Consider the following 27,780-nt stretch of genomic DNA (forward strand, 5'->3'; position numbering starts at 1 on the left):
CCACTAGTAGATGTTAGATGCAATTTGTCATGAGCAGTAAAACTCATGTTTGGGTGTGATTATTGCCAACATTCTGCATACGGACATTTGCTGTACTTATTACAAACCATACACCTGATCTGCAACACAGACAGCGGACGAGCCGAAGTTATACACACACACACACACACACACACACACACACACACACACACACACACACACACACACACACACACACACACACACACGCACACACACACACACATAGTGAGTACACTGCAAATAAATGATGTGGTATTCATACCAACTTTGGTGTTTGTCATATGCCTGTTTACCCATGTATGTTGCAAGAGATACCTACAAGTGGACAAAATAGCAAGAGAAATGTGTTGTTAGTTTCTCAATCATGTGCTCACACTTACTGTGCATGTCTGCTTTTACAGAAACATATGCCATATCAGTTTCAGGTGCTGCATATCCTGATGAATGAGAAACCAAAGCAACAGTGATCACAGATCGTCCATCTGTTATTTGTGGTATTTCTTGAGAGAAACCAAATTAGCTTGAAGATTTTTAGTGTTGCGTCTGACAGGACAAGCTTAAAGTTTCATTAACATAATTATTTCTTCACATCACCATGCATAATGGGAGGTTCGGCTGCATGAAGCATCTTTTACGTATTCTACTTCCTTCCTTCCCGCCGTGTTAGTGAAGGTATCTGAAATGCTGTGTAACAAGTTGAACATAGCTGACAATGAAGTGCAATGGATATGTTACTTTTCAGATGATAATCGGTGTGCGCAGCACCATTTTAAATGCAGTATGCGTGAGTTCACCAGTCATAATAATTGTTTACAAAAAAAGATAACAAAAACAAGTACACAGAAAATTTTGGAATTTTCAACTCCAGCTTGTTTCAGCACTTTTTATTGATGTGCTATGGTCCCTACTCTAGTTGAAAATTCCAAATTTTTCTGTGTACTTGTAAATAATCAACATTCTTCAGTGCCTACATTTGACAAGTCAGAGGATTAGCAGGTAGATGTATCCATAAAAATATAATAGCTATCACATCAACATTTTTATAGTACGCTTTTTGGTAGGAGGGACGGGGTAAGTAAAAAGAGTACTCTCTGTATGCTTGTGAAAATGCTGATAATTATGGATGACCCCTTAACTACATGTATTGTACAACTGATCTAAACATATTGTAATGGTAATAAAATATTTGTTATTCCTGACTGTAGGAGGCATATGTTCTAAAATAGCAGTAAAGTGTGATGTCACTAGATGTCATGACGCTAAGTAAAGAAGGAACCGTATGTTGTTGTCTGTTGACCATATTTGGCTATAAACAATATAATAGGGAACATCATGTATCTAGCTTCAAAATGACATTGTTGCAACTTGTTCATGACGAGGTATCGTTAAAGAGCACGAATACGCTACTTCTATCTCGTTTCTGGGTGACTGATTTTAATGAATATTGAGCATGAATTTATACAACAACATTATAATTAGTACACACCAATTACATCATAATATAATAACTCATATTAATGACAGACATAGTAGGATTTACTCCAAATACACTTTTAAATTTTAAGGTCTTGGTTGACATTTTCATGGAATTTCCCATGTGCTGTGTGTCTGTATTTGCCAGACTCAGCAAACTTGGTTGCTGTTATTGTACTTCAGTTTGTTATTTCACAGGATGAGATCTCCTATGAATTTTTTCATTGGTGATCATCAGTAGACAAGAGCCTGAAGGAGAGAGACACTGGAACAGTTAGAAGACGTCCAAACAGAGAAGCTGGTTGAGATACAATACCAACCACAGGCCAGGTTTAAGGCTCAAGCAGTGACGAGGTGTACCAGTAGTATGCCAGGTATGTCTGTCTGTGTGTATGTCCATTTGTAGTGTGTGCAATAGTATATGCTTGTTCATTCCATAGAATGTGTAGCTCACTTTATGTACTAGTGTATTTCAAGAAACAGCTAAGGCCACTCCAAATATATTTGCAAGCAGGTAAGCAGTCTATTTCATTATGAGATTAGCAGCTTTTAAGCCATTATTTGCCTGGCACAACCATAGTAATCTGCATGATAGCATACTTTAGCTTGTACCTTGATCATACAAGTTGCAGGAATGGCATAAAATGTGAATTTGTGTTGACTTGATAGCACACTTTCATGTGAGCAGACACCCATACAAGGTGGTTTTTACTGAGTCTGTACAGCATACAAGAATAACCAGAAAATAATAGAAGAATACAGAATAATGGAACATGTTAGTGGTGGCAGTAAATGGTGTTCCACCGATAATCGGATCGGTATCGTATCGGAGCCGATATTGAACTTTTGATATCGATCAGTATCGGTTATTTAGGTACTCCGATACCAATAAATGGCCACTCGTGCCAATCATCATCATCATAACTATCATCATAATGCTATGTTAGTAAAATGTGAGGTACAACAAACTGGAAATAGTGTTGAGCATTATTCTAGCATAAAAGGTGCAGGAATTGCTTTGTTAAACATTGAGCAACTGCTACTTACGATGTTTGATCGAAATATTCTAATAGAACAGTCACTGCAGAATATATTCTAATAAAGCAGTCACATATAGCTAACTTGAGAAGTGTGTGAAGTGTATGGCAATTATCGATATCGGTATCTGTATCGGTGAGAATTTACTGCTAGGTATCGGTATTGGATCGGTAGATATTTTTCTGTATCGGTGGAACCCTAGCAGTAAAGAGATGTAGGCGGTGGAAGGGAAACAGAGAATTTATTTGGAGTGGCCTACGCAGTATACCGTAATCTGAATGAAGTGTGTTTATGCTGGACTGGGATTATCATGTGATGTGTTTAGTTGTAAACATGTCCACATTTTGTGGGGAGTCTCAGAGGTGTTCCTGTTAGACTATTACTACAGCTAAAAGTTCATACTATGAACTTGTATGCTAAAGAGCATTTCATATTGATAGTGATTACTATGTTCCTGTTGTTACACATAGGTCACAGTGAGGCTGTCATAGCAGTATCATTTAGTCCTGATGGAAGGTGAGTGTGTGTAGGACATTGTGTATGCATGAAACATTGGAAGTTTATGTGTAAAATAGATGTGTGTGTACTTCTGTATCATATCGTGCAATACATGTAGCTTTTTCCAGGTCACTGTTAAAAGTTATGGAATTACATAGGAGTAGGAGTGGCCCACGAAATAACATTATCCAAAAAAACCAGCCTCAATTTCCTTGCCAATGATGAGGCAGTATTGATTAGGTAAAACTAAGCCCAAACAAGCTTTCAGATCGACCCTCAATAATTTGCTATGGAATTTAAAATAATGTTTATTTAACTGAATTTTCTACTGACTGAGCAACTGACTGACTGATTCCTTTAGACAAGTGTAACTCGACAATGGCTAAGGCTACTGGCTTGATTTTTTCACTGTTCGACGTTGCTTTGGCCCAACAGGTGCCTTTTGGCATACCGCAGTACATACAATGCATTCTTCATAGACTTACCAGCGTCCTTTGTGTCCCATTCATCTTTGCTGACAGCGAAAAGTGTCGATTTGGCAATAGCACATGATGGTTTCCCTTTGTAACGGCAATAGTCCGTATTTGTCATAGTAGCTATTTTGATAGCAGAGGTGCTTTTCGAACAGTTCTGGATTTGTACTGCTGTGTAACCGGTTGAACATAGCTGACAACGAAGCGTATTGGATACTTCACTTTTCAGATGATAATTGATATAACAGGGTGCGTGGCACCATTCTTTCTTTCTTTCGGTATGCGTAGATTGTAGAGGTGCTTTTCGAACAATTCTTGATTCAAAACGCTGTGTGACGGGTTGAACATAGCTGACAACGAAGTGTAATGTATACTTCACTTTTCAGACGATAACTGATATAAATAGCTACAGTGCACTGTGCCATTTCAGATGCAATATGCGTGGGTTCACCGGTCATTATAAAATTATTTACAAAAAATAATCATTACACTGACTACCACATGAGCTAAAGCTACCAAGTTGTTTATATCAAAGTATTGTGTAGTAGTTACCTGTTCCATGGTTATGTATGGTTTTCTCAGTTAGTGATTGTAATTACAGTCCAGCTCCATCCTCAGTATCACAGTTGAGTTCTTTTAAAACCAATTGCTGTAAAGGACGTACAAGTGTATCTATGTGTGTACTGTAAGTATAGTGTGTGTGCGTGCGTGCGTGCGTGTGTGTGTGTTGATATAAATTATAATATGTTGTACAGGGGCCTAGCTAGTGGATCAGGTGACTGTACTGTTAGATTATGGGATACCAGTACTGAGACTCCTCATCATGTTTGTAAAGGTGTGTATAGTATAGTGTGTACTGTGTACATGTGTTGAAGATACAGATCACATGGTAGACACTGTGTATAACAAGGATATAATCATGTAATAGTCTCCATAGCTGTATAATACAAATCATTAATGTGCAATAGTATATAGTAAAAAAACTAGTGTTGGGTGGTATGGCATTTTTGATCACAGTATTCAGCATTGAGAAAATACCCCGGTATCTGGTATTTCACGGTATCCTGGCAGTCAACTAATAACACACTTTTAATCAACCTGATATTGCTTTATTTGTGATAACAACAGTCAAGTGTTAATCTGTAGTTACTATCCAAAGTTGGGCAAATAAAAGTTACTCATGGTTAACAGGTTATAAATGCATTTTACTAACATCTATACAGTCGATACCAGGGGTGGAGGAGACACCTTTATTTTAGGGGAGCTGGGGTCTAGCTTGGTGATGTCATGGCCTAGCTGAAAGTCGAAGACCAAAAGAAAAAAGGTAACTACCTGCTGACAATAGCTTCCCTCCATCAACTACATCTCTTTATTTATAACTACATACATAACTTGCTACACTGCTCCTCTGAAGAATACTGTGACTGCTCTATTAGAGTATCTCGAATTATTGATGCTATTGAGCTAGGCTCTCAATGACAGCTATAGATAATTTTAGGATGGCTAAGCCTCTCCATAATCTTTTTGACAGGGGTTATAACCCCCCCTCCCCCCTTCTCTGCCACCCCTGGTTGATACAAATAGGCTGGCACTAGATTGTAACCTGGTACCTCACAGTTTACTGTTAGGCTGGTCTTGTGGTCACATCCAAACCATTAACACATTACTTAATTAAAGGCCAACATCTGATGTCTGGCTTTCCTTATAGCACATTACACTCATTCCAATATTTATGGTATATTTGTAAGTCAATACCTTTCAGACTGTTTGATGAAAATACCACGACATATGGTATTTTTGGTATACTGCCCAACACTAATACAAACAGTTCAGTTATCACGTGCCTCTTACGAGTCCTCAGTGTCCTGCTAAGTCTCTGAACTGTCTTGACAACTTGTCCAGTAGTCACATGATGTGGTCTAGTTGTGGAGGAGATGATGTCTAATGTAGAATGAGTTGACTATGTCTGAGTTAAACAGGAGAGTTCTACAGTCTTGTTCCACCATGGTATTCTGTGTAGGCACTGCCGAATGCTAAGTCCACATCAAATGAATGCACCCGCCAATATTCTAGTTGGCAATCCTTTTATTGCTAAAATGATCCAAGCTTCATTGCCAGAAGGACTTGTTGTCCAGGGGCTAACTGGTTATACTCTTTTATGAGTGTTGCTGTTATCTCATTTTAATGAAAGAGGTTTCTCCTCAGCTCCTCACTGTAGTCAGACTGATAGATCAGTAATGGTTAGGTAGCCACTGACAGTTAAACAGGATCTCATAAGGAGGACAGTTCAGTAGTGACATGTTTGGTATGTAGTTTGTACATGAGCAGTAGGAGCTGTGAGTGTTCCTCCTGTTCCACAATCAATAACTGACTATTGTTGAGTAGTGGAAGACTTGACTTTGTGACCACAAAAGATGGACTAGTATAGTCAGCTACGATCATCATCGTCTGTATTGGTTGAAAGGACTTGAACACTCTTTGCGACAAACTGGGGGACTTTGGGGGTTCTAAAAGTATATTTACTACTCAAAACACAGGAGATTTGCTCTTTGAGCTTGTACTGTTTGTGATACTTCTACCGTATGTGTACAAATTTTTGAGGAACATAATTTTTGTGATTTCGCGGTTGCTTGGCTCTCTGCGAAATTTTCATCCTTGAAAATTAACAATTGTCAGGGACATTCATGATTAGCTCTGTGCTTTCTAGAGGTAACTTCAGTGAAAAACGAGTAATTCTCAAAAACAAACCGTGAAAATTCTGAAATTAGTTGATCCGCAAAAATCACGTCCCTCGAAAATTTGTACATATATGGTAAAATGCTGCTAAAGCATTAGGTTGTTTGGACAGAGAATTGGCAGGTATTTTAATGATACACAAAATAGCTATTATGGCAATTGTAAATATTTCTCCCACAAGATACCCTTTTGATAATGCTTTTTCAGTGAAAAGCCAACCACATTTAACACGTTTGCTCATGTTTGAGTACCCTTCTTTTCAAATGAATATGCAACTTTGCTTGAGATTTTAAAAATCGCTGATTAAGAGATGTGGCAATTGTTTCACTCACAATCTCATGGACGAAATAGCTACCATGTTGTCTTGCGAGCGAAACAGTTATCACACCACTTAATTAGCAATTTTAAAAATCTCAAGCAAGGTTGTGTGTGCGACATTGCGCTTGGGTGGTACCGTATATTGTATGTGTATCAGTGATATATGTAAGAATTGTACTGGTCAGATTTAAGAAGGTACTGGTTGGTTTTTAGAGGTACTTAACCACTGCCGACCAGTGTGGGCAGAATCCTGTACTCTCTATATGAAACTTCTGCTGCTAAAAGTCTATCCACTCTTGGCACTGTATACAGTCCTTCTTTGTGGTCTTGTTTAGCTGATGAAATCAGCATAATGCACACTTCACCATTTGCCTTTGGCACAAAGATACCAGGAGTACACCAAGTGCTATTACTAGGTACAGCTACTATTACCTGTAGTTGGATATGCACACATTTGATGAAATAGAATGAGTTTGACATGCACTTTAACAGGCACTGTGTCAATCACATGTTCAGTCACACCGGTGTGCCTGTTTCTGATGATGGTGCTGTGTTCCAGTAGGACAAAGTCAATTAAAAGATGGATAGTCAATGAGTATATCAAGGTCTGTATTTGACATTGGAAGGTATTGCCTGTTGGAGGTCACTATCAATTGCAAACATGCAGTGGCATTGAGTATATTTCCACAGATCCTAGCATTTGTGTTTATCATGTAGCTTTTAGATGCAACGTTCTATCTTGTCAATACTCCTCTGTCCTTGTCAAATTTTCTGTGGTTCACAATTATTCCCGTAATGCTCAGAATAGTCACTGAACAGCTAGCATAATTTGGCACTACCTTAGTTGTTATTTATACATATAATGAACATACTAAAAAGTTGATTATCTCCCTCTCTCATCCTACACACACAGCTCACTCCCATTGGATCCTCAGTGTTGCCTGGTCACCAGATGGGAAGAAGATTGCATCAGGATGTAAAGCTGGCAAGGTGAGTGAATTGTGTGAAGTTGTCCACCTCATTTCTTTCTACCACCCTTAATAATACTCTTACTACTACTACAGTTATACACAGTATTACATACTCTACTACATACACAGTGGATCCAATGGGAGTGAGCTATGAGCTTCCTTATGTGAAAAATATGACCCTCTTCTACACACCATGATACAATTGTTATCAGTTTATATCTACAGGTGTGTATATGGGACCCAGTAACTGGCAAGCAATTAGGGAAATCCCCAAGTGGCCACAGACAGTGGATAACATGGTTGTCATGAAGACCAATGCATCAGTAAGCAAGTAAGCTCATATGCAGACGTTATGTCTTCAATGGATCTGTCGATGCTCTGTTCTGTTCTACCGTTCTGTTGATGCCAACGGAAAGTATAGTGAATTAGTTACTTGTGAAAAACTACTATAATATAATAGGTCTAACAACCACTGTAACATTTGCACTTTGTGTACAGCAAACATAACAACCTGTTTATTGTGTATACACTATATTGTGTATTGATAATTACATAATATTTTATGGTACATAATTCCGGGTAGGGATCCTGACTGTCGTCTGTTGGCCAGCTCATCTAAGGTCAGTGTCAGAACACAATAACTCAAGATTGTATAGTACACAATGAATAGTATACTGTATGTATTATTAGTAGTGTATTTACTCTGCACTATAGTATAGTAGTGTATGTACTCCACACTATAGGATAGTAGTGTATGTACTCCACACTATAGGATAGTAGTGTATGTACTCCACACTATAGGATAGTAGTGTATGTACTCCACACTATAGGATGGTAGTGTATGTACTCCACACTATAGGATGGTAGTGTATGTGCTCCACACTATAGGATGGTAGTGTATGTACTCCACACTATAGGATGGTAGTGTATGTACTCCACACTATAGGATGGTAGTGTATGTACTCCACACTATAGGATGGTAGTGTATGTACTCCACACTATAGGATGGTAGTGTATGTACTCCACACTATAGGATTGTAGTGTATGTACTCCACACTATAGGATGGTAGCGTATGTACTCCACACTATAGGATAGTAGTGTATGTACTCCATAATATAGGATGGTAGTGTATGTACTCCACACTATAGGATGGTAGTGCATGTACTCCACACTATAGGATTGTAGTGTATGTACTCCACACTATAGGATGGTAGTGTATGTACTCCACACTATAGGATAGTACAGTTCACATATGGGATACAAGGCTAGCTCATTCAGTGATGATGTTAACTGGTCACAGTCAGTCAGTGACTTGTGTACGATGGGGAGGAGAGGGACTGATATATACCTCATCACAAGATAGGACTGTGAAAGTGTGGAGAGACCGTGATGTGAGTGTGTGTATTTGTGTGTGTGTATGTTTGTGCGTATGCGTGTTTGCATGATGTGAGTGTGTGATGTGTGTGTAGTGTATGCATGTGTAGAGTGTGTGTGCATGTATTAATTATCCATACCCACATTACAGAGTTGACATATTTCCCCTTCCATAGGGAATATTATGTAGGACACTATCAGGACATGGTCACTGGGTTAGTGGTGTACATGTAGTAGTAACTGGATCATGTGAGCTCCTGTCAGGTGAACACACTATGTGTCAACACTGACTATGTGTTAAGGACTGGACCATATGAACCAGCTAATGACAGACTATCTAAACCAGAAGGTATTGTGTGGTAGTTCTCTGTTGTATGACCTATTATAGACCTCATACATATCTGTGCTTATCGGTAAAATGTCTTGAAGCCATTTTGGTTTGTCATGATGTTAACAGTACTACTGTATGTGTCAATGAATACAGAAGACTCCCTTGATTGATACGTAATGATGTTATTTAACATTACATAATGTGTTGTTAGTTTGGATCTCTACACAGGTGACCTCCACCAGTTGTCATTAACAAGGTATAACAAGTTGAAGGTGAGCACCAGTAATAGGTACTGATGGTACATTGGTTATTACCATATTAGGAAGTGATCAGAGAAGAGCTACTTATGTCAGGATCTGATGACTTTACACTGTTCCTATGGCAACCATCCATCGGCAAGAAACCATTGGCTAGAATGACAGGTAGGTACAGTACAGTGAAATACAATATTGTTTAAACAGCACTTACTGGAGAACATACATGTAGTTGACCTTATTATATACTAGGGCCCAAACGAACTTGGATTGTCAGGGTTCGAACATTCATTAACTAAAGTTCACGAATCTTTCGAACTTTTAAATGGGCCTGGTTCCTCTTTACAAATTATAAATCACAGCATATTAAATGTTAAATGCATGTCTCAAAAGTTTGCAACACACACATACAGTTGTATTGACTCAACAATTTTATTGAGAAAACTTGAAATTGAATACCACAAGTAAAAATGCTTGTGGTTACTAGGTTTTAAATACATTTTACTACTGCTAAACAGTTGAGACAAGTGACTGGCACCACACAGAAACCTTAAAACCACATAGAGGCATGGCCTGTGACCACCAGTAAACCATCAACACATAACTTAATTAAATGCCAAATACCATATGTCTAGCTTCCCCCAGTTCATTATGGATGGATAGCTAAACTGTATCACTATCTAATTAGTGGCTGTAGTTCGAATTGTTCAACCCGGCATTCGAATGTTCATTCGTTCGAACGAACCTTCGAATTCACCTAAGTTCGCTTGGGCCCCATTATATACACTAACCTAAAATTTCCCATTTGGAGGGTCACAGTTGGCCATAACAGTATGTGTGGTCACATGACAGTGCATCTAGTAAGAAAGTGACCTTAATAATGATGTTGAGTGTTTTAATGTGTGCATTGTAGTTCCGTGCTGTATCCATCACAAACCTTCTCCCAACACAAAAGTGTGCCATACACTAGTTGCCATGTTTGGCATTTCACATGTAGCAGTATATCATCACATAATGGCCTCTGAGTGCTCACTAACATCAGATACTATTATGATATTGTTTAGGTCATCAACAACTTATTAATGAAGTCAGTTTCTCTCCTGATGCTCGTCTCATTGCTAGTGCTTCATTTGACAAGTCAGTGAAGTTATGGGATGGCAGGACGGGCAAGTCAGTGAGGAGATAGTTACACTAGTAATGTTACTAGTATACACACCATACAGGTACATCACCAGTTTGAGGGGTCATGTCAGTGCTGTATATCAGGTGAGCTGGACCAGTATGGTGATTAGTGCTGATCGAGCGATAGTAAATTTTACTATCACAATAATTCCTCATTAAATATCGCGATAGTGAATACTGTCCCGATAGTTTATGAAACACTTTGCTCTTAACAAAGTCTTAGTTGTATAGCTATGATTTGCAGTCATATAGAAAGTTATTTTGCATGCACAGGACATTTGTGACCGGATCTGTGAAACAGGACATAGTCACACAAGCCTAAATTTACAGTATAAAGCATTGAATACATTGGGTGAAATACTTACGTTTTATTGAAAAAATTCCGTAAATTTTTTTGAATGCCTCTTTCTTATTGAGGGAAGGGACCAACAATAAAATCCTGGATATCATTTTGTTCGCCTGCTCAAGAGGAGTTGGAAAATCTTTGTTTCGTTGCAGTAGACCCAAGGATACGGAAGTTATGAGCGTTTGTTTACATCACGTTGAAGCAATCATACGCGATCGATTTTTCTTCACGAATTTTGTCTTGTATGCAGTGAAGAAGAGTGAGTAAAGGATAAACGTACCCAGTAATTGATTTCCCTGTTCATGGCGAACACGATGGTGAAAATTGTAGCTCCGTACCTCAATCCGTTGGTAAGTTACAACCGTTTTTGTAAGCGCCTGTAATTTATTTTCCCTATACTTACTGTACAAATCGATTTTTCTGTTGTTGCTACTTTGTAGGACTGTAACTCCCAAAGTTATTGGCATATGGAGCTGAAACTTTGCCAGTGGGTACATTTGGCTAAGTAGAGTATAAATATTTAATAAAGAGCAATTCGAAAAATATGTGATTATGTCCTGTTTTCGCAGATCTGGTCACATTTGTTAATTAACTGTGTGGGTGGCTGATGAATATGGACTTTTGGTATAGCTTTTACAGGCCACTCCTTTTATAAAAAGCTGGTAATACTAACTGTAAAACAGTATAGAAGGGTTGTTAATTGCAGACCTGAGCTTATCATAACTATCATATCACTATCGCGATAACGATAGTGATTTACTATCACGATATATCGCACTATCGATACTATTTCTCAGCCCTAATTGTGATCCTCTTTGTTACGGACAATTTGGGACTCGGGCCACTTTTTGCTGTAATATAGAGGTTTTCCTCTTTCAAAGGTAAAAAATGTATTAACCAGACTTATTATGGAGGTTTTTTCTATTGTGTCCTTAATTTGGGGAGTTAGTTAAGAGAGGTTCCACTGTATGTGTGCATATTTGAAGATGTCAACTTACAAGGTTTACAAGTGTCATATACAGGTACTAGCACAATAAAAGTCCCTTCAGTCTAGAACAGCTGCGAGTGATGATTATCTAGCATAAACAATGTACTAAACGTGTGTGCATATATTTCACTTAACTCTTGGCTACTCTTCATTTCCCTACCATACAGATCTCCTGGTCAGCAGACAGCATGTTATTGTGTAGTGGTAGTTCAGATAGTACACTAAAGGTGACCTGCACCATCAGCCCCACCCACTCATTACCCACCCTTCCCTACAGGTGTGGGATATTAAGAACAGGAAGTTACTGATGGATCTACCAGGTCATGTTGATGAAGTGTTTAGTGTTGACTGGAGTACTAATGGGGAACAAGTGGCTAGTGGTGGACGAGATAGACACATTAAAATGTGAGCAATTATCATGTGTGGATATTGTGTGACCATGTTGTCTCTTCTTGCGTAGATGGAGAAGATGATAATGAATATTGTAATTTTTTATTGAGTACAAAGTACAGTGAAACCTCATTAACAGACACCAACTTAAATATAATCATTGACATTGAAGGATGGTCTTATTTGAGAGGTCACTGCTAAATGAGGTTTTGCTGTACCAGTAAATAAAGTGTTTGTAATTTCATATGATATAAATACTTATGATAACATGTATTATAAAATCTTGATGTATTTACAACATTTCTTTTTCACTAAACTTTGGTTCATTCAATAGCAGTCCCTCACTTCTCACACCACTGATGAACGACACTACCTAGTGAGATACAACACAACTGTAGTATCGTATTAGACACCCCCCCACCCGTATGCACTAGGGTTGGAACAATAGCTTTGGAAACTTAGAAAGTGCCTCCAAAGCTTAGTAACCATGGATACTGGTATCTAGTCAGTCAAAATGCCATGGGCCTGTAAGCATACAACTATCATTGACAAATTTTGGTATGTTTGCAATCTACTAGATCCTGTACTACAGCTGCAACAAAGAGTGACACCATATGGGTGTACACCAATTATGATCATTAATTACTAACATGACATAATCAACAGATTTGGTAGCTCTCTAGAAAGAAGCTTAGGAGGTTAAAATTTGACCTTCGTTCCAGCCCTAGTATGTACACCAACACACACACACATGTACCTTAGGGTTATTCTTGATGGTCCAGTCTTCTTCCCACAACACTCGATACAATCCAGTCTCAAAACATCGATGAGCTAGTACCCTACCAATATTGTGACTGGCTGACACATCAGTTGTCTTGTACAAGTGTCTTGCTATACAGAACTCTCTGGTTGATGCCTCCACCACTGTAGTACCATTATTATGACTGACTGACCCTGTGATGTGATAATTGGTGATCTCCAGTTGTAGTCTGTAAGGGATGTGTGGATAATTTGAAATAAATGAAACATGTACTTGTAGCAGACAACAGTGAACGGGAATAATGCCGTAGCTAGTCTTGAATTTTACAGATATGTAGTTAAAATATGAACTACCACAACTCTTACTGGAACTCTACAATGAATTGTACTAATGTCATGTCTAATGTTTTTAATGTTTATTGGCATCACTTCATGGGCTGTGCTTTGTCAGTTTTGATCATGTGTTGCCATACACATCATATAATATGCAACCCACTGAGCAAAAGTCTTAACTTATTTGCATAATTCTGTTTTTTTGAAATAAATGCCCTTGACATACATTGGGTAAAAACTGCACACTGCATAAAATTTAATTTCATGCATGTTTTAATCAATTCAGTAAACAGTGAAGGAAGACTCAAATGTACCAATGGATTCACTTCTTCATGGAGAGTAGGAATATCTTTGTTTTGTTTTACCATGAAGCAAACATGAGTTACGTGTATTCAGTAAAACATTATCATTGCCATCTGTAAGCAATAGCCTTCTTGCTTAATAGCATGACTGTATTTAGGCCAAAACTATATCTTGATGAATGTCCCAGTTCATGTGAATAGAATGACACAAGTCCCAATTCTGTAGTCCATTGCACTTGAGGATTACGATCACTTAAACGAATGTCTGTAATATTTTTTTCGCTGTATAAATGAATTGCTTTGTTCTTGTTGTCTATCGCTATAACTCTGAAAGTACTAACCAGATAGGGCTGGAACTTAACAGCCCATTGGTTTTGCCCTGTAGACAACAAAAAAAAAGTCACAAAGTAGAGTTTGAGGAAAATGCAAACAAGTCTGGTTTCACTCAGCAGGTTACATATGAAACCAAATACTTTGTCTACCAGATAATGTGACTGACCTTGAATTCTATCACAATTGTTCAGTGATGCCGCTGAATGTCCAATGGAACTTTTACCTATCCCAATGTACCATTTGGTACAGGTGGGACGTCGTGGGATAGTCCCATTGTACTACCAGGAGGGATTCAATCCCAAGTGTCCATCCCGTACCATTGTACCATTTGGTACAGGTGGGACATCCTGGGATAATCCCATTGTTTTACCATCAACCTGAAGTATTCATCCTGTACCATTGTACCATTTGGTACAGGTGGGACATCCCAGGATAATCCCAATGTACCAACAAGAGGGACACATTCCCAAGTGTCCATTCCATACCATTGCACCATTTTGTACAGGTGGGACATCCTGCAGCTCGGACAATCCCATTGTACCAATTGGTATAGGTGGGACATCCCAGGATAATCCCATTGTACTACCAAAAGGGCTTTAATCCCAAGTGTCCATCCCGTACCATTGTACCGTTTGGTACAGGTGGGACATCCCTGGATAATCCCGTTGTACCAACAAGTGGGATTTAATCCCAAGTGTCCATCCTGTACCATTGTACCGTTTGGTACAGGTGGGACATCCCAGGATAATCCCATTGTACCAACTAGAGGGGTTCAATCCCAAGTGTCCATCCCGTACCATTGTACCATTTGGTACAGGTGGGACATCCCTGGATAATCCCATTGTAACATCAACCTGAAGTATTCATCCTGTACCATTGTACCTTTGATACAGGGTATAGGTCAGATATATGTGACCGGATTTGCAAAAAGGGTTCTTCCACACACATACAATTTACCAACTTAGACAATTCATAGCTTAAGGTTGGTAAGAGCTATTGAGGTCAGTACAGCGAGTACCAACATAGGTTAATGGATGCAGGTCTTTGTGATTTGAACATTACGTTATGGTCTTCTATAGAAATGGATGTGTGTGGAAGACCCCTATTCGCAAATCTGGTCACATATAATCCTACAGTATCACAGCACTAAGAGAGGTTCTGTCAGCCCTGCTTTTACCATTGAAATAATCTACCACTTCGTGTCACGTAATTTTAACTGCTCACATATTTTAATCAAAATGTGCACAGTATAAAACAATCCTGTCATTCTACACATGTATTAAGCCAATAACATGTCAGTGTGTAACTTGAGACCTACACTGTGATATAATTGCATGTATTCAAGTAACCATTCTTAGCAGAAGGGTTTAAATGTTTAACATGAAACTTTCCTAGGGCTCTTTCTTCTTGGTGTGCTTTGACACTCACTATTATTATCATCATCATCAGCATTCAAGCATAAGGAAAAAAATGGAATTTTAAGTTTGATTAGAATAAAAAGTAAGGAAACAAGGGAGGTCATCTACACCTGCAGATATACAGTGTACTAGTGGATATTTAATCCCTAATTCAGCTATGACAATGTCCACTAGTATATCTGCCTGGTATAGGGCAAAAGGAAGAATGGTAACTGACATATCATACAATTAAGTTTGCATCTGAATGTGCACTCCAACCATATTATTACTAAAGAACTAAGTGCTATTACATTTCATTTTCAGCTGTGTTCAACCCATTAGGCAGTGTTACATATGAAGATGACTACAAGAAGCACTTCTTTATAAATACTATAAAAAAGTGGGACGATATTCGTCACATTTAAGTACAATAGTCTGCAGAGAGGAAGCCATATGCATTACTTCAAATCAATACCTTACACTGGTAGTGAAAACAAATGGACACAATTAGGAGGACAAAGGTTGGTCCATAATGCATGCGTTGTGTAAAAGGGACCAGTCCAGCTGAAGCAACATCTCTAACAGCAAAAAAAATCAAGCCCGTAGCCCTCAAGGTTGTTGAGTTATGCTTGTCTGAAACAAGCACAACTCGAATTAGGCAGTTAGTCAGTCATTAGATAATTTTGCTAAATTTAAAATCTGAAGCATTTTCAGCCATTCTGAAGCTTGAGCCTCACCAGTACTGCCAAGACATCATGAAGGCATTGTACAGCTGGTTTTAGGGTGATATTTTTTTTTGGCTAGAAAAGCCCAAACCCTCATGATCCCTAATATACAGCTACTATCATACTGTATGATATGTTTCAGACAAATTTCCATGAAACTTTGCCTATCATATGCACTGGTGATGTGTGCAGCAATCTATTAGATAACACAGTGAAACTAAATGTTTATAATATTAACTCTAGGTTAACCTACGTACTGCAAGTACAAAAGGTCTGAAGCTTGTTGGTGTTGCATGATCACAGGCAGAAGATGACATGAAAAGCTCCACAGCAAGATAACAGTAAAAAAACTTGTACCAAAAGAAAGCACAAAAGTGTATCATAATCATAACGTGTGTGGCATAACCTTAGATTCAACTGTACATACCAATGTATAGTCAACAAAAGTGTTTATAAAGGTATAGGAAAGTTGAATAGCATATTATGTTTACTTGCAGTCATTATGTAGTTTACACCAAAATATTTCGGCTAGCTTTGCTCTTACCTCTGTTATGTACTCTTGATTTAATGCATCCTGAAACTCTAACAAACTTTGATAATTCAGACAATTAGTGCACAAAAACTGCTCCAGTGGTTAGTGAAATAGCTGGCTGACCCCATGAAATGTAACTAGATGAACTGACAGATGGCTTTACACCCTTTTATAAGCATACTGTTTTTTTTTTCCTTTTCTAGTGCAGAATCTTCATTGTGAATTTGCACAGGATCGGTACATATTATTAGACGGATGTTGCACAGAAATACTTTACAAAGTTTGCAATGAATTGTTCATGCTCTGCAATTTGGGGGTCCAGTTAACGTGTTCTTTATTCTCTTGGAATTTACTTATGCTTTGTTTTCAGTTTGTTTTGTAAGAGGCAAAGTATTCATGCTCTATACATATCCCATGTGAAGCTGCTTTTACTTTGAGGTTATGATGATGATACAATATGGTAGGTTTATCTCAAATGGAAGTTTGCAACAAGACACCAGCACCATGCACATAGATGTGAGCACATAACTGTTCATGTAGCAAAGTTGCTAAGTTTAAAGTGTAAGCCTTATAAAGTGTCAGCTATCTAGCAAATAATACAGGCGTTGTAATTTTGAAGAAGTGTATGTATATTATAACAGAATATTTATTGATCAAGAATCTGGCACTTCGGTAGCACTGAAATGTAACACAGAGAAAGACAAGCATTGTAAACATCGCTACACTATAAGTACAGTTTATGTATACATGGTGTTTGTAATATTTAACTTTGTTTGTAGTTTATGTACATTATGAAGGTGCATTTAGATGCTAGACTATTGGTACGTTTTAAAGTAGTGAAACATTAATTTTACCATTCTACTTTGTTTTCAGCTTTGTTTCACCTGTTATAAATAACATACAAGAAGTGCCTCTCTCTGCAATAAATCCAGTCACTGAAAAAATTGCGACTAACAAGCACCCCGACCCCCCGACTATCAATTACTGGGAAATGAACACTCAGTCATTCGGCATTGTTTATTACCCATTATACAACGTTACAATCAGGAACAGCATGAGAAGCACCTCCAATCACAATGGAAATTATGGACAATTCTAGTGACAGCCAGCTGCAGTAAAGCCACACATGTTGCTGCAAATCATCATTTGTGTAGTGGGAGAAAGAAATAGGCCACAAAAGTAGGACACAGGGATGTACGTCCATGTGGTGCATGAACTCTAGCTGCTATAGTTGGTGAAAAAGCATGTCATGGACCAAAGCAATGTCAAACAGTAAAGAAATCATGGCTGTAGTGTGGTCGTATTATGCTTGGCTTAAGGAATCAGTTAGTTAGTTAGTTAGCTAGTAACTATATAACTTGTTGGAAGGGTTTAGTGCCACAAGCATCAGTGTAGGCTAGGTTTAATGCACAGGCACTACACCTTTCCTACACTAATTCAGGAAATATTTAGTGTTTGTGGCACTAAACCTTCTTAGGCAAAATTTTCATTTAGAAATATTTATCCTAAAGCCTTTACCAAGGTGCATGCATGTTTGTAGGGATAGCTGCTGGTGCCTGGCCATGTGGAACAATAACAATGCTAGGAGAGCTTTTTGGAGCAGAGTCAAAGACCCAGATATATGGATTTGTACACACATTTCTTCAAGAGAATGAAAGAGAAACTAGCAGCATAGGTAAATAAATTTTAACTGCATTGATCATTTCTATGCATACAGTTGATCACTAGACTAATTTCATAAAATTTGAGTATACCCAGAATAAAGGTGATATACAAGAACAACTTAAGTGGTCTACAAGTATTTGGCCACTATACAAAATGCATGCATAATGCATGTATTTTGTAGTGGCCAATGTCTCTACTGCACCCTAGTCTAAGTATGGTATGGATTAGTAGTGATGCACCGATATGGATACTAGGTATCAGCCCTATTTTGGCATTATCAGACTTGTATCGGCTATAATGCCTGATACTAACCGATACTTTGTATGATGTCATTTAAATGCTTTTCAAGATGGTAGCGTCCATAGCACATTGAAAGCAGTTGAGCAAGAGCTGATATAAGCGATGATTTCCTTGAAAGAAGCCAGCTACTGCCATTATTAGTACAATGGAAAGGGCAGTAAGCCACTAAATAAGATTCAGTGATGTCAGAGACAATCGTTACACTAGTGATTGATGGCCACAAAACCAGCAAACTCAGCTGGTTTATGTAGTAAGCTGGTTTTACTTAGGTATTTCTTGTGATTATAAAGTATGTCTGGCAAAGTATCGGTATTGGATTGGTATCGGCCATTCCACCTAAAATGTACGTGGTATCAGATCGGTAGTGAAAAAGTGGTATTCGGTGCGGATTAGGATATGTTTTCTGCTCCTATATAAAGTGATCGTTGCTTCTTAAGTTCATTAATAAGTTTTTTTAGAGAATTCTTATTATGTATATATTCTTTAATCGCATAAATTTGTTGCTCTCATACTTGTTAGAGATTGTGATCTATGATGATGGATGCCACCGGAAAAGATTTGCTACAAGCAATAAAAGAAATGAACTAACACCACCAGCAGGACGTCTAGCATCTCTAAACTTTGTGGTGGATAGATTCCACTTTTCAGGACACACAGATCCTTGGTGTAAGCAGAACTGTAATCCAGATTTGTTTGAGGCTTTAGAAAAGGTATACATCAAGTATGTAGTGACATGCCATGGTAGTTTATTATAGCACACATATACAATGTAGTATATCTACCATATATATATGCAAAACAGTACAACTGGTAAATTGTATAGGAGGCATCATTTGTAAGAGCATACATAATGTAGTTTACAAAATAGGTTAGTTACAGTCATGAGTTATACAGTACAACATTATTGTGTTAACAATTATGGTAACATCTCAGATGTATTGTAGTGTGATAGTACTGTACATACATATTAGGGATCATGGAGGTTTATACACATTCTCATAAAAACAAACAAACCATACCTACACGACACCTTGGTAGTATTGTTGAGGTACGTATATCCAAGCACAAAAGTGCCTTTGAAATGCTTCTAATAGATTGCTATGAAAGTTCAAAATAAAACATTTATTTAGTGGGATAAAATTAATTCAATTTTCTGACAGACTGGCTAACTGACTAACAGACCAACTTTGCAATGGTTCAGAAAAGTGTAACTTGATAATGACTTGTATGGGCTTGGTTTTTTCGCTGCTAGATATCACTTCAGCCCCACAGGTACATACTCTTTGGTATACAGCAGTACATACAATACATGTATATTTCAAAGAAACTGGATTGATTGCAGAAATGTTTCTCATGCATGATCTCTAATCCATCTTAAAATTCATAACTTGAGTAGTCCATGATATTAAATCACAGCAAAACAATAAGAAGTGTTATATCCCTACTGTGCTCAAGATACATAACGGAAATGCACAGTAGGGATATAACACTTCTTATTGTTTTACTGTGATTTAATATCATGGACTACTCCAACTTGTTTCAGTACTTTTTATTGATGTGCTATGGTCCCTACTCTAGTTGAAAATTCCAAATTTTTTGGTGTACTTGTTTGTTAACTTTTTTGTAAATAATTTTATTATGACTGCTGAACCCATGCATACCATATCTGAAATGGTGCTGCGTGCCCCAGCTATATCAATTATCGTCTGAAAAGTGAAGTATCCATTATGCTTGGTTGTCAGCTATGTTCAACCTGTTACACAGCAATACGAATCAAAAACTTTTCTGGAAGCACCTCTACAATCTACGCATACCAAAGAAATGGTGCCGCGCCCCAATTTTATTAATGATCGTCTGAAAAGTGAAGTATCCATTATGCTCTGCTGTTGGCTATGTTCAAGCTGTTACACAGCAATACGAATCAAGAACTGTTTGAAAAGCACCTTTTAAATCAAAATAGCCACTATGAAAAATATGGACGATTTCTATTTTGAAGGGAAGCCATCACGTGCTTGCGCCAAATCGATACCTTTCCCTGTCAGCAAAGACGAATAGAACACAAAGGAGGACACTGGTAAGTCCATGAAGAATGCATTGTATGTACTGCGGTATGCCAAAAGGCACCTGTCAGGCTGAAGCGACATCGAACAGTGAAAAAATCAAGCCTGTAGCCCTAGCTGTTGTTGAGTTAGCTACGTAGCTTGTCTGAAGGCATAAGTCAGTCAGTTACTTACTTACATACAAGTATTTCAAAAAATTTTGAATTTTCAACTAGAGTAGGGACTATAGCACATCGATAAAAAGTACTGAAACAAGCTGGAGTAGTGCACGATATTAATTCACAGTAAAACAATAAGAAGTGTTATATCCCTACTGTGCTCCAAGATACCATAATGGAAATGCACAGTAGGAATATAACACTTCTTATTATTTTACTGTGAATTAATATCGTGCACTACTCCAGCTTGTTTCAGTACTTTTTATCGATGTGCTAAGGTCCCTACTCTAGTTGAAAATTCCAATATTTTTGAAATACTTGTTTGTTAACTTTTATTGTAAATAATATTATTGTGATTGGCGAACCCACGCATACCGCATTTGAAATGGCACCATGCGCCCCAGCTATATCATCTGAAAAGTGAAGTATCCATTACATTTCGTTGTCAGCTATGTCCAACCCGTTACACAGTAGTAGGAATCAAGAGCTATCCGAAAAGCATCTCTGGAACCCACGCATACTGAAAGAAAGGGTTGGTGCCGTGTGCCCCAGTTATATAAATTATCGTCTGAAAAGTGAAGTATCCATTACACTTCGTTGTTGGCTATGTTCAACCCGTTACACAGCAGTACGAATCAAAAACTGTTTTAAAAACACCTCTGCAATCGAAGTAGCCACTATGAAAAATATGGACGATTTTCATTATGAAGGAAAGCCATCACCTGCTACCACCAAATCGACACTTTTTACTGCAGCAAAGATGAACGGGACACAAAGGAGGACACTGGTAAGTCCATGAAGATTGCATTGTATGTACTGCGGTATGCCAAAAGGCACCTCTTGGGCTGAAGCGACATCGAACAGTGAAAAAATCAAGCCCGTAGCCTTAGCCGTTACCGAGTTACGCTTGTCTGAAGACATCAGGCAGTCAGTCAGTAGAAAATTCTGAATAATTAAAAAAAAAATTCCATAGCAACTTGTTGAAAGCGTTTCAGGTTGATCTGAAAGCTTGTTTGGGCTTAGTTTCACTTAACCAATACTGCCTCATCGTTGTCTGGGAAAATTGAAGCTGTTTTTGGGTGATGTTATTTCGTGAGCCATGCCTACTCCTTTGTGGTCCCTACTATACACTACTATCATAGTGTATGATTCAATAATGTTAGGGAAATGTAGATTTTATGTTAACACTAGTTTGTGAATATATATCTTCACCTGTATAACATGTGATGATCACATGTCTACTGGATCACATGATCTTGTATATACTCACTGTGTGTAAGAATTCACATAGTGTACATACGTATAAGATAAAATGTACGTAGTCTATATATAATATATGATTTTTAAAATGTATACATTACTTTAGGTTGACACTGAAATGTGTGCAGTTATTTTCATGGCTTTCAAGGTATTCCACAATAACTCAACATATGTGCAAGGAATGATTTATGTTTTACCTTTTGCACCTTTGTGATCTGCATAATAGAAACACATGCTAGCATATACAGTACCATCTTAATTAATGGTAGCTTTTATTTCATACAACTGAAAAGAGTGTGACTATGTAAATATGCGTGTGATCATTAATTGGTCGTTAGCACTTTAGAGTGTGATATAATCATGATAGTAACAGTATATTATAGTGTTGGTCTTCCTGTTTGCCAGGACTCAAGTAGCCAACTCCTGAAACTATCACTTCTTATAGTTACTACATGCTTATAAAACTCCTCTATTATTTAAACTCAACATTTTAAAAGCAACATTGTTACATGTAATCATGTAATTATGCAAATAATATTTGGCAACAAAGTGATATGGAAATTGAGAAAAGAAAACCATTCAATCTAAAAAAAGAAGTCCAATCAATAAAATGGCATGGAATGGAATGGAGACTGAGATTATCCCGGGATGTCCCACCTGTATATACCAAATAGTACAATGGTATGGGATGGACACTTGGGATTGAACCCCTCTAGTTGGTACAATGGGATTATTCAGGGATGTCCCAAATGGTACAATGGTACGGGATGGACACTTGGGATTGAACCCCTCTAGTTGGTACAGTGGGATTATTCAGGGATGTCCCAAACGGTACAATGGTACGGGATAGACACTTGGGATTGAGCACCTCTGGTTGGTGCAATAGGATTATCCCAGGACACCTCACCTGTACCAATGGTACATTGGGTTCCCATTGGACATTCAACAGCATCGTTGGACAACCCTCACTATATAGTACGCTCATGTGTTGAGCTGATTCCACTTAGTAACATAACACAAGATTTTGGAATTTGACTCATTTGTAGTACTACTAAAAACTTTCGTTCAAAATCATTTGTAATTGGATCTGCAAAAACTTGGCATAATGGTGCAACAGGTAGAACACTTGTGTATTAAAAGTTTATTATCATCTTTTATATTAAACAAAAAAAAACAAAAAAACTTCCATCATTAAAAAAACAGAATTAAAAAGAGGGCGTGTCTCATTCGTACCTGATCGAAATATGGAGAGCACTAACCATAAGGATCTGCACGAGAGAAGACTAAATATAATAACTATAGATAGTTACTTTTATACAGATTGGTGGGATTTTACAGCTATATAATTTCAATGCCATCAGTGCCTTAAGTGTTGTGGATCAAAGCATTTAACACGTTGGGTGAATACAGCCTGTTGCATGATCATGCCTTTTCAGAGTCTATAGCTATGAGCCTTATCCGAAATTACGTCACAAATAAAAATGGCGTCTTTAGTAGGGGGACACGTGAACTGATTCAATGGAAGATTTGAGCGATTTGGAGAATATCTCCGTAATAGTGGAAGATATTAAGAGTCTTTCTACAGGTAAAACAGCACCATGGTATAGTGAATTAATTTACTCCTACTTTACAGTGCGAGAAGCACGAGGCTGCTCAGCTGATGTTGGCGATTATGACGGTGCCGAAGTCAATGACGGCGAATTCGGTTACAATGAAGAGGTGAAGCATAGACCGACCACCAAGAATGCACCAAATGATTGTAACAAGCCTCCAAGTCCAAATGGCGATAACGTTGGTGAGCGCACTACACTAGTGCCACAAGGTGAGTAGTTGAAGTTGGATGTAAAGTTTCTGTTTAGTTTAGCTTGAATGATGTGCGGGTTAAACCATTACATCTACTGCTGCTGCCATTAATTTTGCCTTGTATTTTTAGAGGAGATGTAAATGTTGCACAGAACCATTTGGTATACCTCTTTTCGACTGTTTGCCCCTTTGTCAGGTGCTGGTCCCATCCATTATTGATATAGCATTGCACCCTTGTAAAATAGAAAAAAGAGATATATAATACAATATTTGTAAAGGAAACATTGGATACTTTAGCCATTACTTGTCTGAAGTATATTTCGTACAAGAACTGGCCTGAGGTTGCATATGCACAGTCTAGACACTGATCCTGGCAATAGCATGTTATTTGCTACTGACCTCTCAATAAGATCTGATTTCTTCCCTGAAATTGGAGCACCACAGCAAACCAGCCACCTTTTCAGCTGTACCACAGTCAGTTGGTTCGGTGACTTTCCATTAAGTGAGGCACCAGGAATATCAGTCTCATTCAACATCAAAATATCGCCATTTGGAGGCTTGTTACAATCATTTGGTGCCTTCTTGGTGGGCGGTCTATGCTTCACTTCTTCATTGCAACCAAATTCGCCGTCATTGTCTTCGGCACTGTCATAATCGCCAACATCAGCTGAGCAGCCACGTGCCTCTCGCACTGTAAAGTAGGAGTAAATTAATTCGCTATACCATGGTGCTGTTTTACTTGTAGAAAGACTCTTAATATCTTCCACTACTACGGAGATATTCTCCAAATCGCTCGAATCTTCTATTGAATCAGTTCATGTGTCCCCTACTAAAGACACCATTTTTATTTGTGACATAATTTCGGAGAAGGCCCATTCCATAAGACTGATCATGAGTACACACTCTAGTTACATGCTTGAGCATCATGGAGCAAGCCTTCATATACTATACTACTATATTACTACTGCAGTACTATATTACTGCATGCAGTATTATATTACTGTATGCAGTGCACACCAGCCATAAATTGTGTTGTCCATGTGCATGGACATGAAAAAACTTCAGAAACTAGGGGGGCAAAAATTTACTTCATATGATGCAAGATGGAAATTGAATACGTGCCAATACTGGTGCTAAAGAGGTTGATGAGAAGATCATGTGAGAAGTAATGGTATGGTTAAAGGATATTACTGGATTAACTAATGACTCAGAGGCTTTGAAGGAGTTCACACAGACAACGTTAGTGCTTACTGTAGTTAACACTCGAGATACTGTAAGTTGTGTAAACAACACTGCAGTAATTAACAAGCTGGGTAAGGTATTTTCCAGGCACAGTTTAAAAGCATTAAAACAAACTACCACTCATCTGTTGGTGTATTTAGGGATGCCAGTGTAAAAAATTGACATTTTCAAAACAAGTTGCTAACTGCTGTTACATGTTGGACCAACTCTCACTTAAATAAAATACAGCTGCAGTAGATGTTGCTTTCTTGGGTTGGAAATATCTGCAAATCTTTTGTCCCAATACTACACTTCAGTCTTCAACCTTGCTCTCTGAGCAGACCTTTACCAAAAGGTATTGGTGGCTTAATTGGTGAAGCATGATTGTTGTTGCTACATCATTAGACAGGATTTTGGGGTCCAAAACAGATTTTTGTCCACAAAGATCAAACGAATAATAGCCAAAACTTCCTCACCCCACAGTAGTCACCCATCAGCAAAGAAGTCATGTATCAAGTATGACTAATTTCTAAGGTTGTTAACCATCTGGGTGAGCCCGGCATTGGACAAATATCATCCAAAATGGCATATTTTTCACTTGCTCTCTTAACAGCTTAAAACCATAGTTCTTGGTGTAAACAACTTCAAGATCCATAACGTATCTCTAGCACCCAGAGCTTCGGTGTTAGAAGCTGTAGAAATAAACTAATAGGTGTTTTTTCAAACTCACATGATTGAGTATGGCTACTAGTAGTACTATAAGCAGCCAAATTCATGTCAAGTTGTGGCTGTTAAAACTACTACAAAGACATCAAGTACAAGATCAAGTGTTAAATCACCGTAAGGATGAAAATCATGTCAGACTTCAAGTTATTTGGATATTTGCCATATTAGTTTATTTTTGCAGTTTCTAATAACAGTGTTAGTTATGGATCTTAAAGTATTTTATGCCAAGAATTATGGTTTAACTTGTTGAGTGAGCAAGCGATGAGAAAAAGACGTCATTTTGGGCGATTTTTTCCCAATACCGGGCTCACCCAGATGGTTAACAACCTCAGAAATTAGTCATACTTCATACGTGACTTCTTTGCTGATGGGTGACCATTGTGAGGTAAGGAGGTTTTGGATATCATTTGTTTGGTCTTCGTGGACGAATATCTATTTTTGGATCCAAAATCATGTCGAAATGATGCAATGGCGGAAATCATGCTTCATCAATCAAACTACCAATACTTTTTGGTGAAGGTTTGCTCACAGAGGTGAAGTGCAGTATTGTGATTTCCGGGAGTTAGAGCTTGTAATCTTGTGATCAGAAGATATTGTGATCAATTTCCACCCAAGAAGGCAACAGAATTTACTACCACCAGTTGTTCAAGTGAGAGTTAGTCCAACAAGTAACAGCAGTTAGCAAATTATTTTGAAGATGCTAATTTTTACGTTACAAATCTGCAAGAGATCGTTTATTTGTTCCATTCATACAAATCTTCTTTAACCTTGTATTCAATGGGGTGACACACAGGCACTCACTGTAGGTAGATCTGCGACCACAGTCAAAGTCCAAGTCCAAAGCCAGGGCTACCAAAATCGTGCCAATTCAACGGTCAAGGGTAAAAGCTTCCAACCTACAACCGAAAAGTGCTGAAATATCATTGTAAAGTCACCGGTCAAAGGTCGAAAAAGGCTGTTAGTCACAGGTCAGAGCGAAATTTCGGCCGGTAAAGACTTTGACTGCGGTCGCAGATATACGTACAGCGCGTACCTACGTGACACCCCCTTGTGTATTGATCATAGAAGACTAGATGATAATTACTCACTTGTGATAGTAATCTATTCTTCCAACTCGTTTTCGCTGTCGGTGAAATCCCTTATGCACCTATCAATGTTAAGCCCCACCCACCCCAGTACGGGGAGGGTGGGGATATAGTGGGGATTTGATCAAGTGGAAAGTCAAATTCCCCTACCTGGGGGTGAATTATCAGGTCAAATCCCCACATAGTCCCACCCTATGAGGTGGGGATAGGAAGGGGATTTGACAACCAACGTGTTGTAAAAACAGAAGCCACAGTGACAAAGTACACGAGGTGCTGCAGTTTTATCACGTGTTCTCTCGCGCTTCACTATCTTATAAAACTACTGTAAAGGATCTATGCTACTATAGAGCGCTTGTTCAAATTCCCCACCCCTGGGGGCAAAATTTAAGTTCAAATCCCCTCCTAACGCCCCACATAGCCCGTACTGGGGGGGGTGGGGCTTGACATTGATAGGTGCATTAGGCTTTTCAACTGCTCCAAATTACGCGGGTTCCTGTTATAGTACCACTCAGAGCATCCCTTCTGTAGTGACGCCTTACCCCATTGTGATAGTGGAGTAATTTTAGCTAGTTCTTCTCTGTATGGCTTAGTCTCGTGCCCAGACCGCTTTTTTTCTTTTTGTGTGGGGGCGGAGAAAAAAAGGGTCTGGTGGATCTCCAATACATTTTTTGTGCAGTCGGATCTACAACTTTTGGGGATCGTTGATTAGTGGTGATGAATAGCA

At 38.3% G+C, this 27,780-nt stretch overlaps 1 protein-coding gene and 1 long non-coding RNA gene across 5 annotated transcripts; one reads left to right on the forward strand and one right to left on the reverse strand.

Moving 5' to 3' along the window:
• Positions 1–1,697: 1,697 nt before the first annotated feature.
• Positions 1,698–12,554, forward strand: LOC136244881 (notchless protein homolog 1-like). Of its 4 annotated transcripts, none has more exons than XM_066036426.1 (16): positions 1,698–1,871; positions 3,006–3,051; positions 4,262–4,341; positions 7,474–7,550; positions 7,757–7,862; positions 8,115–8,151; positions 8,768–8,923; positions 9,083–9,121; positions 9,171–9,255; positions 9,466–9,509; positions 9,560–9,659; positions 10,556–10,661; positions 10,715–10,757; positions 12,175–12,234; positions 12,285–12,412; positions 12,468–12,554. In XM_066036426.1, the coding sequence occupies exons 5-16, from the start codon at positions 7,765–7,767 to the stop codon at positions 12,478–12,480; spliced, it is 909 nt and encodes a 302-aa protein (XP_065892498.1). In that variant the 5' UTR covers positions 1,698–1,871; positions 3,006–3,051; positions 4,262–4,341; positions 7,474–7,550; positions 7,757–7,764; the 3' UTR covers positions 12,481–12,554. The 4 variants fall into 4 exon arrangements, with proteins under 4 accessions (XP_065892498.1, XP_065892500.1, XP_065892497.1 ...); XM_066036428.1 differs by having other exon boundaries at positions 7,757–7,854; XM_066036425.1 differs by having other exon boundaries at positions 7,474–7,862.
• Positions 12,555–12,646: 92 nt separating this feature from the next.
• LOC136244886 (uncharacterized) lies at positions 12,647–27,116 on the reverse strand. Its single transcript, XR_010695616.1, has 3 exons — positions 27,060–27,116; positions 13,155–13,386; positions 12,647–12,770 (listed from the first exon to the last, which is right to left on the reverse strand). It is a non-coding gene; the product is annotated as an uncharacterized lncRNA (long non-coding RNA).
• Positions 27,117–27,780: the final 664 nt, after the last annotated feature.

This window comes from Dysidea avara, chromosome 14 (assembly GCF_963678975.1).
Source record: "Dysidea avara chromosome 14, odDysAvar1.4, whole genome shotgun sequence".
In the NCBI taxonomy this organism is placed as follows: Eukaryota; Metazoa; Porifera; class Demospongiae; order Dictyoceratida; family Dysideidae; genus Dysidea; species Dysidea avara.